This window comes from Physeter macrocephalus, chromosome 2 (genome assembly GCF_002837175.3).
Source record: "Physeter macrocephalus isolate SW-GA chromosome 2, ASM283717v5, whole genome shotgun sequence".
In the NCBI taxonomy this organism is placed as follows: Eukaryota; Metazoa; Chordata; class Mammalia; order Artiodactyla; family Physeteridae; genus Physeter; species Physeter macrocephalus.
Genome location: NC_041215.1, coordinates 19,560,233 through 19,575,676, shown reverse-complemented (window position 1 = coordinate 19,575,676; position 15,444 = coordinate 19,560,233). Strand labels below are relative to the sequence as shown.

The window sequence follows — 15,444 nt, the reverse complement described above, 5'->3', positions numbered from 1 at the left end:
TAAGTGATTCAGTTATACGTAAACATATATTCATTCTTTTTCAGATTCTTTTCCGTTATGGTTTATCACAGGATACTTAATACAGTTCCCTGTGCTATACAGTGGGACGTTGTTGTTTATCCGTCCTATATATAATAGTTTACATTTGCTAATTTCAAATTCCCAGTCCATCCCTCCCCCACCCCCCTCCACCTTGGCAACCACGAGTCTGTTCTGTATGTCTGGGAGTCTGTTTCTGTTTTGTAGGTACGTTCATTTGTGTCATATTTTAGATTCCACATATAAGTGATATCATATGGCATTTGTCTTTCTTTCTGGCTTACTTCACTTAGTATGATAATCTCTAGGTCCATCCATGTTGCTGCAAATGGCATTATTTCATTTTTTAAAGTAAATTTATTTTATTTTATTTATTTTTGGCTGCGTTGTATCTTTGTTGCCGCCCATGGGTTTTCTCTAGCTGCAGCGAGCGGGGCTACTCTTTGTTGCCGTGCGGGGGCCTCTCATTGCGGTAGATTCTCTTGCGGAGCACTGGCTCTAGGTGCGCGGGCTTCAGTAGTTGTGGCTCGCGGGCTCTAGAGCTCAGGCTCAGTAGTTGTGGCGCATGGGCTTAGTTGCTCCGCGGCATGTGGGATCTTCCCAGACCAGGGCTCGAACCCGTGTCCCCTGCATTGGCAGGCGGATTCTTAACCACTGTGCCACCAGGGAAGTCCATCCTCCTATATTCTTTTAGATACAGATTTTGATTTAAATTGGATCTGTAAATTATTTTCTTGTAGGGGGAGGGGTGGCCCTTAGACAACACTCCGTTTTCTTATCCAGAAATAAGGCATATTTATTTATTTATTCAAGTCTTATTTTATGTCCCCTTAAAAAGTACTATAGTTCTTTTTAAAAAATATGGGTCAGAGCTATTGCTGTTAAAATTTTTCCTCTGTATTTTATTTTATTTCACTTCGTAGATATGATGACGCTATTCTGAAAAAAGTCTGTCTTATGCTGATTTTTAAAAAAATTTTTTTTTTATGCTGATTTTTGAAAAGGGAATGCACATACATGGTTAAAACAATCCAAACAGATAAAAAACGATTACCAGCTCCTGTGTCTTCTTTGAGAGATATTTCCTGAGAGATCATTCACATCTGTGAATGTGTATATGCTAATTGGTGTTGCTGTCGTCCACTCCCCTTTTAAAATGCAAATGATAGCACTCTATTTACACTATTCTTCACTTAATTCTTTTTGTGTAATAATATGTATCTTGGAGATTTTGTCATCTCTGTACCTGTGGATTTAACTCATTGTTTTCTAAAAAGGTCACAGAACCCCACTGAATATCTTTCCAGTATTATATTTGTTAGCAAACAGTTATTTTATTTTACTTTATTTTTAATCGAAGTATCGTTGATTTACAATGTTGTGTTCCTTTCTGCTGTACAGCACAGTGACTCAGTTAAACATATATATACATTCTTTTTCATATTCTTTTCCATTATGGTTTATCACAGGATATTGAATATTGTTCCTTGCGCTATGCAGGAGGACCTCGTTGTTTACCCATTCTATATATAATAGCTTGCATCTCCTAACCCCAAGCTCCCACTCTGTCCCTCCCCCTTGGCAACCACATGTCTGTTCTCTATGCCTGTGAGTCTGGGAAACAGTTTTCTTTCAATTATAATTTTTATGTATATATTTTTCCATCTAGATTTGGGTAACTGTCGCTCTAAGCCAGTAGAAAAGAGTCCTGGACGTTGCAACAACGAAAGAAAATGTTTCTGAGAAATAAAAATATTTTACATGAGTTTCATCTCGTCTTTCATCTTTCTTGAAAACTACACTGGGAGGAGAGAAGGAGGTAGAAGGAGAGGCAAACACTACAGTGTTAATCCTTTTAGATTTAGTTGGCAGTACTTCCTTAATATTTTTGTCTTATTCAGGTACAAATAGTTCGTCTCGGAAGCTTATCCACCTCCTAAGCATTTCATTTGTCAGGTCCAGTCACAATCTGAATTCTCTGAAACTGGTTAAGATGAAGCCTCAGAAACCAGGAGAAGCTCAACACTCAAAAATTCCCATGGGCTGCAACTCAGTCATGCTGCACATTTCAGAAAGTGTGGTTTCACGTGTAGGTGCAAAATGGGATCATGGAATGGTTCTGAGGATTCAAAATCCATATCCACATCTATTGATAATGGAACGTCATTCAGCTATAAAAAAAAAGAATGAAGCACTAATCCATGCTACAATATGGATGAACCTTGAAAACTATTATGCTAAGTAGTGAAAGGCACAAGGTCATATAATATATGATCCCACTTATAGGAAATGTCCAGGATAGGCAAATCCATATAGACAGAAAGTAGATTAGCAGTTGCCAGGGGTTGAGGGGAGGGAGAATGAAAAGTGATTGCTTAATGGGTATGGCGTTTCTGTTCGGGGTGATGAAAAAAAATTTGGAACAAGATAGTGGTAAAAGTTGCACAACATTGTACTGAATGTCACTGAATTGTACACTTTAAGATGGCTTCAATGGTAAATTCTATGTTATGTGTATTTTACCACAATAAGAAGAAGCAAACGAAAATCACAGCCCAGTGTATTTGAATAAGGGTCAGAAATGAAGACTTTACGAATAACAGAGCTATGTGGAAGTGTTGAAATAAACCCCCATGAGACCAGGATGGGCAGACATCAAGCTGTGTAAGTACAGGATGTCTGTTTTCTTATACCAATTTCACACCCTGCCTTTATATCCTCAAAGTTCCCCCAAAGGAGAAATAAAACCCAGGAAAAAAATATGAGAATATTATGAGTTACTATAACTTGTCAATGCAAATCATATGTGAGTGGTATCAGCGGAGAAAGAAAAGAGAGAGAAAGAACAAGGAAAATTTGAAATATTTGAATTGATGAAGCATTTTGAGGAGAATGCAGAGGTCTCCGTGTTTCTTGGGGGGAAAAGTAATTTAGGGTGATTCCAGGTTGTGCTGCAATGATTATCTTTGAGAATATTTCTTTTTACACCCATGGGAGGATATTTGTGCAGCATATAATTTCCTAGAAGTGAGACCAGTGAGAAAAAGCATCAGTGCAATTTACATGTCGAAAGTCTTTGCCAAATCTCCCCCCTGCCACACCCCTTAGTTGAACTCATTTATACCAGTGTTGATGAGAATGTATTCTCACAAATCTTCACATTGTGTTGCCCGTTTTCCTGACAGTTGGCAAACTCGGTGAAAATGACATGGGCATATCTCTAACTATGAAGAAGGCTGAACGTCCTTTTATATGTTTGAATACCTTTGGTATTCCTTCTATTTTTCTTTTCAGTGGTCTGTTTCTGTGAGCTGCCTATTCATGGCTTTTGCCATTTTTATTTTGGCAAATAAGAGTTTGGGCTTTCTTTTCTCACTGAAAAAATTAGTATTATGTATTATATATTATGTAAGATCTTATAATGCATGCCCTTTATCTGTCACTTAAGTGGCATATATTTTTTTCACTTTTAAAAATCTGACGTTCAACTTTATGCACGGATTTTTTTTTTTTTTTACTATTCATATACCTTAATTTTTTCATAGCCAGATTGTTGTGTTTAGATTTTATTTTATTTATTTAAATTTTATTTTTGGCTGCGTTGGGTCTTTGTTGCTGCATGCAGGCTTTCTCCAGTTGCAGCGAGCAGGGGCTACTCTTCGTTGCAGTGCGCGGGCTTCTCATTGCAGTGGCTTCTCTTGTTGCAGAGCACGGGCTCTAGGTACAGGGGCTTCAGTAGTTGCAGCACTCGAGCTCAGTAGTTGCAGCACTCGAGCTCAGTAGTTGCGGTGCACAGGCTAAGTTGCTCCGCGGCGTGTGGGATCTTCCCGGACCAGGGCTCGAACCCGTGTCCCCTGCATTGGCAGGTGGATTTTTAATCACTGAGCCACCAGGGAAGTCCCTATTTTTAGATTTTAGATTTGGGATTTGCATCTTGCTTAAAGAGATTTTCCTTACTTTGCAATTATAAAACAAAATTTCCAAATTGCAGAGTCTTATGGTTTCATTTTTGAATGGCTATGGAATTCATCAAATACATTTTTAGTAGCATGGAGATGTTCTTGTACCTTCTCTCCTTGGACCTCTGAATACTGTGATCTTGATGACTAGACTTCTTAGCATTGAACCATCTTTGCCCTCCTGGCCCAAGGTCCACTTAATCCTGGTATAGGTGTTGTGTTCTTTCAATCTTCTGCCTGATTCTGTTGGTAAGTTCTCACTGCTGTGTTTTTGCACTGTTATTCACAAGTGAAATCAGTTTGCAGTTTTTCCCCCCTACTCCTAAATGTAATGTATTAAAGCAGGTTTCCACGACAACACAGGAGTCAGGATTTACATTTGGTTTCCTGCTTTAATGTAACGGAAAACTGCTAGATTGAGGGAGATTGTCCCAGAGGGACCGGCTAAAGGAAGACCCCAGCAGGGTGGTGGTGGGCCTCCCTTAGCCCTCCTTGATGGACAACAAAAGTAGAGTATTTGGTGTTTATATTCATGAACGATGAAAAGATCTCTCTCACTACATCATGCCTTCAAAGTACGGTGTGCTTAAATATCAGACCAAAGTCAATCTAAGAAAAACAAAGCCAAACAAAAAGTCCCAAATGGTTTTTCAAAACTTTTTAAAACTTTTAATTTTGACATGATGTCAGACTTCCAGAAAAGCTGCACGAATAGTACAATGAATCCTTATATGCACACTTTTAACCAGATTTACCAATTTTATCACACTTTCTATCACATCTGCTTTGTTCCGTCTCTGTCTCAGTTTTGTTTTCTGAACCATTTGAGAGTAAGTTGCAGGTATTATACTCCTTAATCCCTACAGACTTCATTCAGTGTGTATTTCCTAAAGCCAGGGACATTCTGTTACATCACTTCAGTACAATGATCAAAATTAATATTGATACAATACCATTGTCAAATTGACACACCCTTTTCAGTCTTCCCCAATTGCTCCAGTAATATCTTTTATTACAGAAGAAAATCCAAGAGCAACTTTGATCATTTAGTTAAGCCAGCTTTCTCCTCCAAGAAGCTAGTATTTTTCCTTTCTTTTATTATTGACAAGCGTCCTGCAGAGAGATACGTGCAGACCGCGGAAATACCCTGTTACTTTTGAGATTTCCAACCATCACTTAGCATTCGTGGATGGCTCTCGCCAGAACCAATTATTTTGGAGATTAGCAAATGGTGATTTTCTACTTCCATTCCATTGATTTTAGTAAAAGGCAGAGGTTGACTTTCAACTTTTAGATGATTGTATTTTTTTGGAGGGGGGTGCACGGTGGTTTACAAAAGAAACAATGAGTTTTTTTCGGGAGGTGGGTGTGTCTTCATTTCCATCCAGCAAGTCACAACTACAATGATTCTCTTGACTTTATACCCAACATGGAAGACTTGTGTCCTGAAAGATTTCCAGAGGGCATCATGTCCCCTGGAATTTCAACAAATGCCACTGGCCTGGAATTGTTGGTGGCTTTTGGGGGCCCCTGTGGATCAGAGGGAAGCCCCCCAAAGAAGGGGAACAACATTGATCAGACCCACAATTCTTGGTACTCTGGGACTGCAGTTACCTCTTGTCTGTTCTCCGTGGGTCCATTCTTGCCCCATTGTCCACAGTGAGATATTATTGGAAAGAAAATCTGATTGTGTTAACCTTTTGGTGTAAACCCTCTAATGCATCCCCATTGCTTTCAGGATAAAGGTGGTGTTGGGGACAGCCCTTCACATGGCATATCAAGATTCTACCCTTTCTAGCTCAGCTTCCCCTCTTTTTTTTCTGTGCTCCAGCTACAATGCCTGGTTCAGTTGTGAGAACACTGGCCTGTCCTCCTCTGGGCCTTTGCACATGCTGTTTCCTCTACCTGGAACACTTCCCTGCTGCTTCCCTGGGCTGGCTCCTCCTCATCCTCAGATTTCAGTTCAAAAATCACTTCTTCGGAGGATCCTTCAGTGTCTCCCCACCCCACCTTATAACACATCTGATGTATAATTAATGGCCTTCTCCCCCACTGGATTGTGAGGTCTACAAGGAAATGGATGGTGTTTATTTTGCTCCCTGCAAATCCCCATTACTTACTGCATGTTGATTCTTCCATTCAACAAATATTTATTAAGCAATGGATATGTCAGGCACCCGGTATAAAATAGTGAACAAGACAGACAAGATTTCTGCCTTCCTGGGGAGGGGCGAAGACACACAAAAACTCAGCATTTCAGGTAGGGATACTGGCGCGATGTCAAGAACAGGGAGGGGAACAAAGGGAGGAAGGGATGGGGAGCGTTTGCAAAGTGTGGTCAGGGAAGGCTCATTGGAACAGAGAGGTGAAGCCAGACACTGGAGGGACAGGAAGGCAGGAATAGGTTTGAGTTAAAAGGACAGTGGGCCCAGCTCCTGGCAAATTAATATTTGTTTAATAGATGAGAGAAAGAACGAATGCCCTCAGACAAGAGTTGTGCTGGGTGCTTTGTCATACTTTATTTCTCCTGCAACTCCCCAAATCTGACCTGCAGGTATTGTTTACATGCATCATACAGGTGAGGCTGATCCAGAGAGAGGATTCTGGGTCTGCAGTATTGAAAACTGCGTGTGTCCACTTGTGTCATATCCAAGATCTCCACCGCCTGGTTTGCACTTTTGCGAGGTTCTGCACATTCTCCGAGGTGTCATTTCTCCAACTTGAACCACAGACCGCGCGGAGGGGCCCAGGCCACCAGTACATTGAGCGCACGGGGGGCGCGTGCACGTGGCTGTCCCCAGGGGCCTGGCGCTGGGCGGTGGAGCACTCGGGGTAGGACCGGGCGCCCGCGCGCTCGAGGACCAGACTCGCTGGCAGGACTGGGGCGAGGGGGAGGCGAGCGCAACATTTAAGGGAGTAACAAAAAACCGAGTAACCTAGATAAACAATATTTTAATGCAATATTTTTTTAAACATCAAAATGAATTTTCCGAAGTCCCATGATGAACAAAATAGCAAAACGTTAAACACAGGATCCGTCTCGCTTGGGTCGGGCATCTGGGGCGCCCCCAGACTCTGAGACGGGAGTCACGGGGCTGGAAGGGGCGCTCCGGCTGGGCAGGGATCTGTGGCGCCCCCTCGGCTAGGGCGCGCCGGGGGCCTCCAGCGCGGGGCCCAGGACAGGGACGCCGGCGGGTGGGGCGGGGCGGCGCCTCCCCCTTGCCGGTCCTCCCTCTATACCCCTCTCGGGCCTCTCCCGGGCGCCGAGTCCCTTCCGAATCCGGATCCGCGCCGCCTTTTCCCGCGGCCCGCACGGGGCCCAGCTGACGGGCCGCGTTGTTTACGGGCCGAGCAGCCCTCGCTCCCGCCGCCCGCTCGCCACCCGCCTGCCCAGGTGCCCGCCCGCCTGTCCGCGCGTCCGTTTGTCCGCGCGTCCGAAGATCTGAGCCCCCGAGCGCTCGCGGACGAGAGCCAGGAGGCAGGGGCGCAGCGAGGGAGTCGGGGCCCTGAGATCGCGGGACGGGGCCCGGGCCAGGGTGGCCCGGAGTCGGGGCCGCCTCCACCGGGCCGCGCTGCCGGATTTGCAGCGGCGGAGGCCGCGCGCGCCCCTCCTGGGGCTGTTTCAAGGACCCTCCGGGGCGGAGGCTGCGGCCCCTGGGCCGCCCGCGTGGAAGAGAAGGACGCGCGGCCCCCAGCGCCTCTCGGGCGGCTGCTTTGGAGCATGCACCCCTCGGGCCGGCGCCGCGCGCTCTGATCCATCCGGACCCCGCGCTCCCGTAGCCATGGGCGCCGGGGGCGGGCGGGGGGCGGCGGCCGTGCCGCTGCTGGTGGCCGTTGCCGCGCTGCTGGTGGGCGCCGCGGGCCACCTGTACCCTGGAGAGGGTGAGTCTGGGGGTCCGGGAGTGGGCGGGGACCAGAGCGGCGGGGAGGGGACCCTTTGCCAAAATGGAACCCCTGCTGTGGACTGAGAGCCCTTCTCCGTGGGAGGGCGGGTGGCCGGGACGGTAGCTCCAGCCTCGCGGGGGGCGGGAAGCCGCTGACCTTGGCCTTTGCCCGCCTGGGCTCGCGGCTCCACGCTCCGCGTGCGGGCCCCGGGCTGGAGGAACCTGGCCCCAGTGCTCGCCCCTCCGCGGGCGCCTCCCCCGAGCGCTCCTCGGACCTGTGCCGTGCCTGGACCTCCCCGAGCCCAACTGGCTCCGGAGACGGGACACGCGTCCTGAGTCGCCTCCGAGAAGTGGGGTTATTGGACACTCTCGGACAGCCAAATTCCCGGGGCACAGACGGTTTGGAGCCAGAGCCGAGGGTGACGGACTGGGGAGGGGGTCCTTGCTGGTAGGTGACGCTGCCCGGGGCGGGGAACTGTAGAATCCATCCCCCACACCCCGCCTTCCTCGTCTCTAGACCCATGTCTACCCCGACTTCAGGTCCATGTTTACACTCTTGGGTTCTGTTTCCAGATATCGGGAGGCAAACTCTAGCGCCTTGGCAACAGCGCAGTTGTAGTAGCAGAAGTAGTGTCGGCTTTAATGATTATTGTAGTTCGTGTCACCAAATGCCACGGGCTGGTCGGTCTTATCTCTCTGGACCTTTTTTTTTTTTTTTTGAGATTTTTTTTGATGTGGACCATTTTGAAGTCTGAATTGAATTTGTTACAGTGTTGCTTCTATTTCACGTTTTGGTTTTTTGGCCGCTAGGCATGTGGGATATTAGCTCCCCGACCAGGGATCGAACCGCACCCCCTGCATTAGAAGGGGTAGTCTTAACCAGTGGACCGCCAGGGAAGTCCCTCTTTCTGGACCTTTGCGGTGGCCTCTCGAGGCTGATACCGTTGTTGGTCCATTTCGTAGGGAGTAAACTGAGGCTCAGGAAGAACACATAACTCAACTTGCCCCAAAGTCAGTGCCAGAGGGAAAAACGAACCCCTCCAATGGTGCCAGGGCCCATGTCCCCCTAATAACCTCCCTCCTCTGCCCTTTTACCTGTCAGCTCCGGGGGGGGGTCTCTAACCTGTGGTCATTCCAGCCCCCAAAGTCTCCCTCCTGAGTGTCCCTGTGCTGGCAGCCACCAGAGGCAAATCCCAGCATCCTTCTTGGGCTTGACAGCAGGTCTTCCTGGCTGCAGGTCAAGGACGGAAGCATCGTTTGAGAGAATATAGCTGGGGTTTCCTACCATGATGGCTGAGGCCCTGCTTTCAAAATATCTGTTGGGTTACTTCTTCAGATTTCCCCATAAAAGGAGATCAGTCATGATGAGGAAGGAGTCAAGGAGGGAAGAAGCAGAAGCTCCTGAGTTCCCTGACGGTGAGCGAGGGGCATGAGAAAGCACCCGCAGGCTCTGGAGTTGACAAACCGGGTTTGCTGAGCACGTTTGCCAGTTAGGCGCTGTCTCCAAGCACCCTGGTATACAGTGGGTGCTCCATGAAGGAAGGGTGGCAGTTGCTTCAGGGTCTTGTTAAAAAAGTCCGAGACCAGTTGTTAGGCTTTGCGTATGTGTGTGCGTGCTCACCCCTGTATGTTTCCTTGCTCCTCTGTACCTGGTAGCTTTGGTAATTAATGGTGGATTTGTGCCTGGGCTTTCAGGGGTCCGTAGATGGATTTTCCGCTTCTTACTTGTTTACAGTTTCCACAAGGGCAGAGGTTTATGTTTCTTTCGTTCACTGCTACATTTCCAGAGCCTAGAGCAGTCCCTGGCACCTAGTAGGTATTTGATAAATGTTTGTTCTAGATTCAACTCCTATCCTTCCTGTCCTCCCCAGGAGTCCAAGTCACAGCTGCTTTATTCTCCAAATAACTCCTAACTAACGAGAATATAAGCAAACACTCAGCGGGCGCTGTTCTGTACACTTTGCATAGGTAATCTCAGTTAATCTTCACCACAGTGCTGGGAGGTAAGGTTTATTGTCCTTTTGGAAGGTGAGGAACTTTGACGAGATGGCAGAGCTGAGATTAGAACCCCAGTCTGTTAATAAAAGGTTGCTTTTTCTTTCTTTTTTTCTTTTTGGTATATGAAAGCAATATAATTAATATTCACAACATAACTTTATAGCTAAAGAAAATACATGAGTGTCCAGAGTCTTATGTATTCATAAACACCAGTAACCTCAATGTATCTAACACTATTATTTGTGAAAAAAAAGTGTGAGCTTTTTCTAATTTCTTGGATTTTTTTATTATGTGCTGTGTTTACACCATCATGTTATTTGCAATGAAAATTACTACTATTAGCTCATAGCCTAGGGACACTCCATAATAATCAGGAAAATTGGACTTCCATATCATTTATAGTGAAATGGGTATTGAGTGAATAAAAGGTTTCTTAATAAAAGGTTCTTCTTTGGAGTCTGAGCCTCCCCACCCCAAACCCCTGTGGTAAAGGTTAACAAAATACTACTGAATAGATGACATGTGATGCCCTTTGGAGGTTTGGGGAGGGGTGTGAAACTTTACAGATGGCTTATCTCCAACAGCAACCACTATGGCATTTTGGCTGGGGTGAGGGTGGGGTAGAGGGAAATCAATGGGATTTTTAAGGACTGAGGACTCAGAGCTGTCACATGGTATGTGCCATCCCACTTCATCCCCCCATGGAGTCTCTGTGGCTTGGCTGAACTGGGCAATGGCTTTCCCCTCCGTTTCTCCTCGGGTTGATCCGCTCTGGCCCGAGATGACCCGGGGCATTGCAAAGTCAGAGAATGAAGGCAAAGTGGGATTAATTACAGTGAAAACCCACAGAGTTTTGGCTGGGGTGGAGGCGTGGGCAGTGCGTTGTTTAGTTGAGGTGTGAGATGTTGCTTTCAGATCCCACCGGATGTTTCTCCTGTGTGTTCTCTTGTGTGCTCCGGGACCCTTAGAGCAGGACTTCCGCTCGCCGGCTCACCTCCCCGGGGTTTTTCCCAGTCTTTGCTTCTCTCCTGGTGACCCACCCCTCGCCCCTGCCCCACTCACTCATAGAGGTCATTGGGGTGAGCCCCCTGGGGTCCTCACCTCACTCCACTCCATCGTCGACTTCCTTTCCTTTTTGATTAGAGCAGAACCTCTCGACTTCTGTGCTCTCGACATATCGGGTTGGATAGTTCTTGGTTGCAGGGGGCTGTCCTGTGTATTTTAAGATGTTCAGCACCATCCCTCATCTCTAGACGCCAGTAGCAATTCCCCTCTCCGAGTCATGACCACCAAAAGTGTCTCCAGACATTGCCAACTGTCCTGAGCTGATAGTCACTGCATTTGGGGAGATAACTTTTTCCTTCTGTAGGACACTTACCCACCTGGGTCCCCGGCTCTCTCCCCTCTGTTTGTTCAGGGATCTCCATCCACCCAGGAGCCTTTCTCTTTTCAGCCTATAAACACTCAATACTCCCCTGGGCCCCATTACTCACCACTTACCTCTCGCCTTCCCCTGCCAAGCCTCCCCCCCCGCAACGGGTCCCCACCGCCCTTGCTCTCTCACCTTTCACCCACTGCCCTTCCCACGGCATCTGGCTTGTGTCTCCATCGCTTTGCCCATGGCGCTAGAGAAGGTCATTCCTCACCTCCCAGTTGTAGCCTCACCCCAGTTGACTTCTCTGGGTTTTGCCTCCCACTGGAAGGCACGGTGTCCTGGTGAGTTTTCACCTGTGTCTGCCTTCTCCCATCCTCTTCCTTCCTTTCCTCTGCTCCTTTCCTGGACTAAGATATTAGGCCCTTCTTCCTAGAGGGCCATTCCCTACTCTTGACTCTCTCTGTCTCACTCAGTTTTGTTTTTTTTTTTTTTTTGCGGTACGCGGGTCTCCCTCTGTTGTGGCCTCTCCCGTTGCGGAGCACAGGCTCCGGACGCGCAGGCCCAGCGGCCATGGCTCACGGGCCCAGCCGCTCCGCGGCACGTGGGATCCTCCCAGACCGGGGCGCGAACCCGGTTCCCCTGCATCGGCAGGCGGACGCGCAACCACCGCGCCACCAGGGAAGCCCTCACTCAGTTTTTAATTTAGATGTGGTCAAAGTCTTTATCTAGCACAGGGGCCAAATCCTGCCCACCCACGCCAGCTTTTTTGTAAATAAAGTTTTACTGGCACGCAGCCATGCCCGTTCGTTCATGCATCATCTGTGGCTGCTTCTGTGCTCTAAAGGCAGAGGTGAGTAGTTGTGATTGCGTGGCCCCCAACAATATCTACACTTGGGCCGTTTCCAAAGTTTGCCAACTCCTGATTTAGACCAAACTCCTTGAGGATCATGATGACATACCTCATAGCTTGTGTGGTCCCTGATACAACTTTGAATGAATCAAGTTAAATGAAACGCCCAGGGATGCTGTGTTTTCCCCTTTACAGAGCAAGCTGTATTAAAGAAATTTATACCATTTGCTGCGCTGAATGTATGGGTTCCGATGGTGAGAAAATAACAGTGATGTTCCCTCCTTGTGTGTGTGTGTGTGTGTGTGTGTGTGTGTGTGTGTGTGTGTGAGATCTTTGGATTTATTTGTTTAAACAGTCTTCTTGGCATTGAATGAGGATTCCGTGCTCTTGGCCCTGTCTCTAGTACCAAAAGAAAGTGGTATCTGCTATGAGATGTTCTCTTGAGACCCCCCCCTTATGTTAATTTCTATTAAGAACACATCGGGGTGGCTTGGGTTATGTTTTGCAACTTAAAAACCATATTTATGGGACTTCCCTGGTGGTCCAGTGGTTAAGACTTCCCCTTCCAATGCAGGGCATGCGGGTTCGATCCCTGGTAGGGGAGCTAAGGTCCCACATGCCTCGCGGCCAAAAAACCAAAACATAAAACAGAAGCAACATTGTAAAAAATTCAGTAAAGGCTTTAAAAATGGTCCACGTCAAAAAAAATCTTTAAAAAGCCGTATTTATGATTTTCAAATTAAAATAATAACAGGTAGCACATTCTCATTGCAAAAAAAATTATGAAAGTATAGAGAGGAGAAAAACCAGAGTCCCCCTTTGTCCCTAAAACCATTGCATTTCTGTCCTGGGAAATGACTACGCTATCAGTTTGGTGTGTATCTTTATTTATTTATTTAAAAAAATTTGTTTTAACATGAGTGTACTGGCCAATGAATTTTGTTTCCTTTTTTTTTTGAAGTTTATTTTTTCTTGGGTGACTTTTAAAAAAAATAAATTTGTTTATTTTTATTTTATTTATTTTTGGCTGTGTTGGGTCTTCGTTGCTGTGCACGGGCTTTCCCTAGTTGTGGCCAGCGGGGGCTACTCTTCATCGCAGTGCGCAGGCCTCATTGCGGTGGCTTCTTTTGTTGTGGAGCACGGGCTCCAGGCACGTGAGCTTCAGTAGTTGTGGCACATGGGCTCAGTAGTTGTGGCACGTGGGCTCAGTAGTTGTGGCTCTCGGGCTCTAGAGCTCAGGCTCAGTAGTTGTGGCGCATGCGCTTAGTAGCTCCGCGGCATGTGGGATCTTCCCAGACCAGGGCTCGAACCCGTGTCCCCTGTATTGGCAGGCGGATTCTTAACCACTGCGCCAACCAGGGAAGCCCGGTGTATTTTTAAACATTTTTATTTTTAACGTGGTCATACAGTAAAACTGACTTTTTTTTTTGGTGCACAGTTTTTGCATTTTAGCTCCCGCATAGAGTTGTGTGGCTGTCCCCACAGTCGGGATACAGAAGTGTCCCATCCATCACCACTCAGACTCCTTCCGGCCATTCCTTTATCGTTATGCCATCCCTACCTCAAACCCCTGGCAACACTGATCCTTCTCCATTCCTATAGTTTTCTCTAGACTTTAAAAAGTATCTTATGTTTGTCTTTCTCTTTCTGACTTACTTCACTAAGTATGACAATCTGTAGATCCCTCCATGTCACTGCAAATGGCAATGTTTTGTTCTTTTTTATGGCTGAGTAATATTCCATTGTATATATGTACAACAGCTTCTTTATTCATTCCTCTGTCAATGGACATTTAGGTTGCGTCCATGTCCTGGCTGTTGTAAATAGTGTTGCAATGAACATTGGGGTACATGTATCTTTTCAAATTATGGTTTTCTCTGGATATGTGCCCAGGAGTGGGATTGCTGGATCATATGGTAACTCTATTTTTAGTTTTCTAAGAAACCTCCATACTATTCTCCATAGTGGCTGCACCAATTTACATTTCCACCAACAGTGTAGGAGGGTTCCTTTTTCTCCATACCCTCTCCAGCATTTACTGTTTGTAGATTTTTTGATGATGACCATTCTAAGTGGTGTGAGGTGATACCTCTAAAAAAATGGTACAAATGAACCTATTTACAAAACAGAAATAGAGTCCCAGATGCAGAAAACAAACATATGGTTACCAAGGGGGAAGGAGGGGAGGGATAAATTGGGAAATTGGGATTGACATATACACACTACTATATATAAAATAGATAGTTAAGAATAACTTCCTGTATAGCACAGGGAACTCTACTCACTACTCTGTAATGACCTGTATGGGAACAGAATCTAAAAAAGAGTGGATATATGTATATGTATAACCAATTCATTTTGCTGTACAGCAGAAATTAACACAATACTGTAAATCAACTATACCCCAGTAAAAATTAACTTAAAATATTTTTAAAAGTATCTTATAATTGGATCAATATTCTTAAAATTGAAAACCTAAGTACTCATAAGATTCTCATTATTCCTGGATTCCATATTTGTGAATTCCCCTATTCACTAAAATTTATTTGTAACTCCAAAATAAATAGTGCTTTAATGGTTATTCCTGGACATGCACCAAGTGGCAAAAAATTGGAATCATCTGACATGCGTGTTCCAGCTCAGATCAAACAAGGTGACATCTTGCCTTCCTGTTGAATCTCTCCTCTTGTGAATTCATAAATCCCCAAGGATTAAAACAAATGTCCTTTAAAAAAATTTTTTTAATTGAAGTATAGTTGGTTTACAATTTTGTGTTAGTTTTTGGTGTACAGCAAAGTAATTCAGTTATACATGTGCGTATATATTCTTTTTCAGATTCTTTTCCATTCTAGATTATTGCAAGATATTGAATATAGTTCCCTGAGCTATACAGTAGGTCCCTGTTGTTTACGTATTTTATATATAGTAGTGTGTATCTGTTAATCCCAAACTCTTAATTTATCCCACCCCCTTCCCTTTGGTAATCATAACATTGTTTTTGATGTCTGTGAGTCTGTTTCTGTTTTGTATATAAGTTCATTTGTAGCATTTTTTAAGATTCCACATATAAGCGATATCACATGATATTTGTCTTTGTCTGACTTACTTCACTTAGTATGATAATCTCTAGGTGCATCCATGTTTCTGCCAATGGCATTATTTCATTCTTTTTTTTTTAATGGCTGAGTAATATATTCCACTGTATATATGTACCACATCTTCTTTTTTTTTTTTTTTTTTTTTTTTTTTTGTGGTATGCAGGCCTCCCTCTGCTGTGGCCTCTCCCATTGCGGAGCACAGGCTCTGGATGCGCAGGCCCAGCGGCCATGGCTTACAGGC

At 45.6% G+C, this 15,444-nt stretch overlaps 1 protein-coding gene across 2 annotated transcripts in view; it reads left to right on the top strand.

Annotated features, from left to right (window-relative positions):
* Nucleotides 1-7,304: 7,304 nt before the first annotated feature.
* The window catches only part of INSR (insulin receptor), a 112,947-nt gene continuing 104,807 nt past the window's right edge, over nt 7,305-15,444 (top strand). Inside the window, exon 1 of one of the 2 annotated variants that reach the window (XM_028499946.2) lies at nt 7,305-7,880. In XM_028499946.2, coding sequence (XP_028355747.1) covers nt 7,781-7,880 — 100 coding nt within the window. In that variant the 5' untranslated portion in view covers nt 7,305-7,780. The remainder of the gene's footprint in view (nt 7,881-15,444) is intronic. The other variant, XM_028499939.2, reaches the window with a different exon arrangement.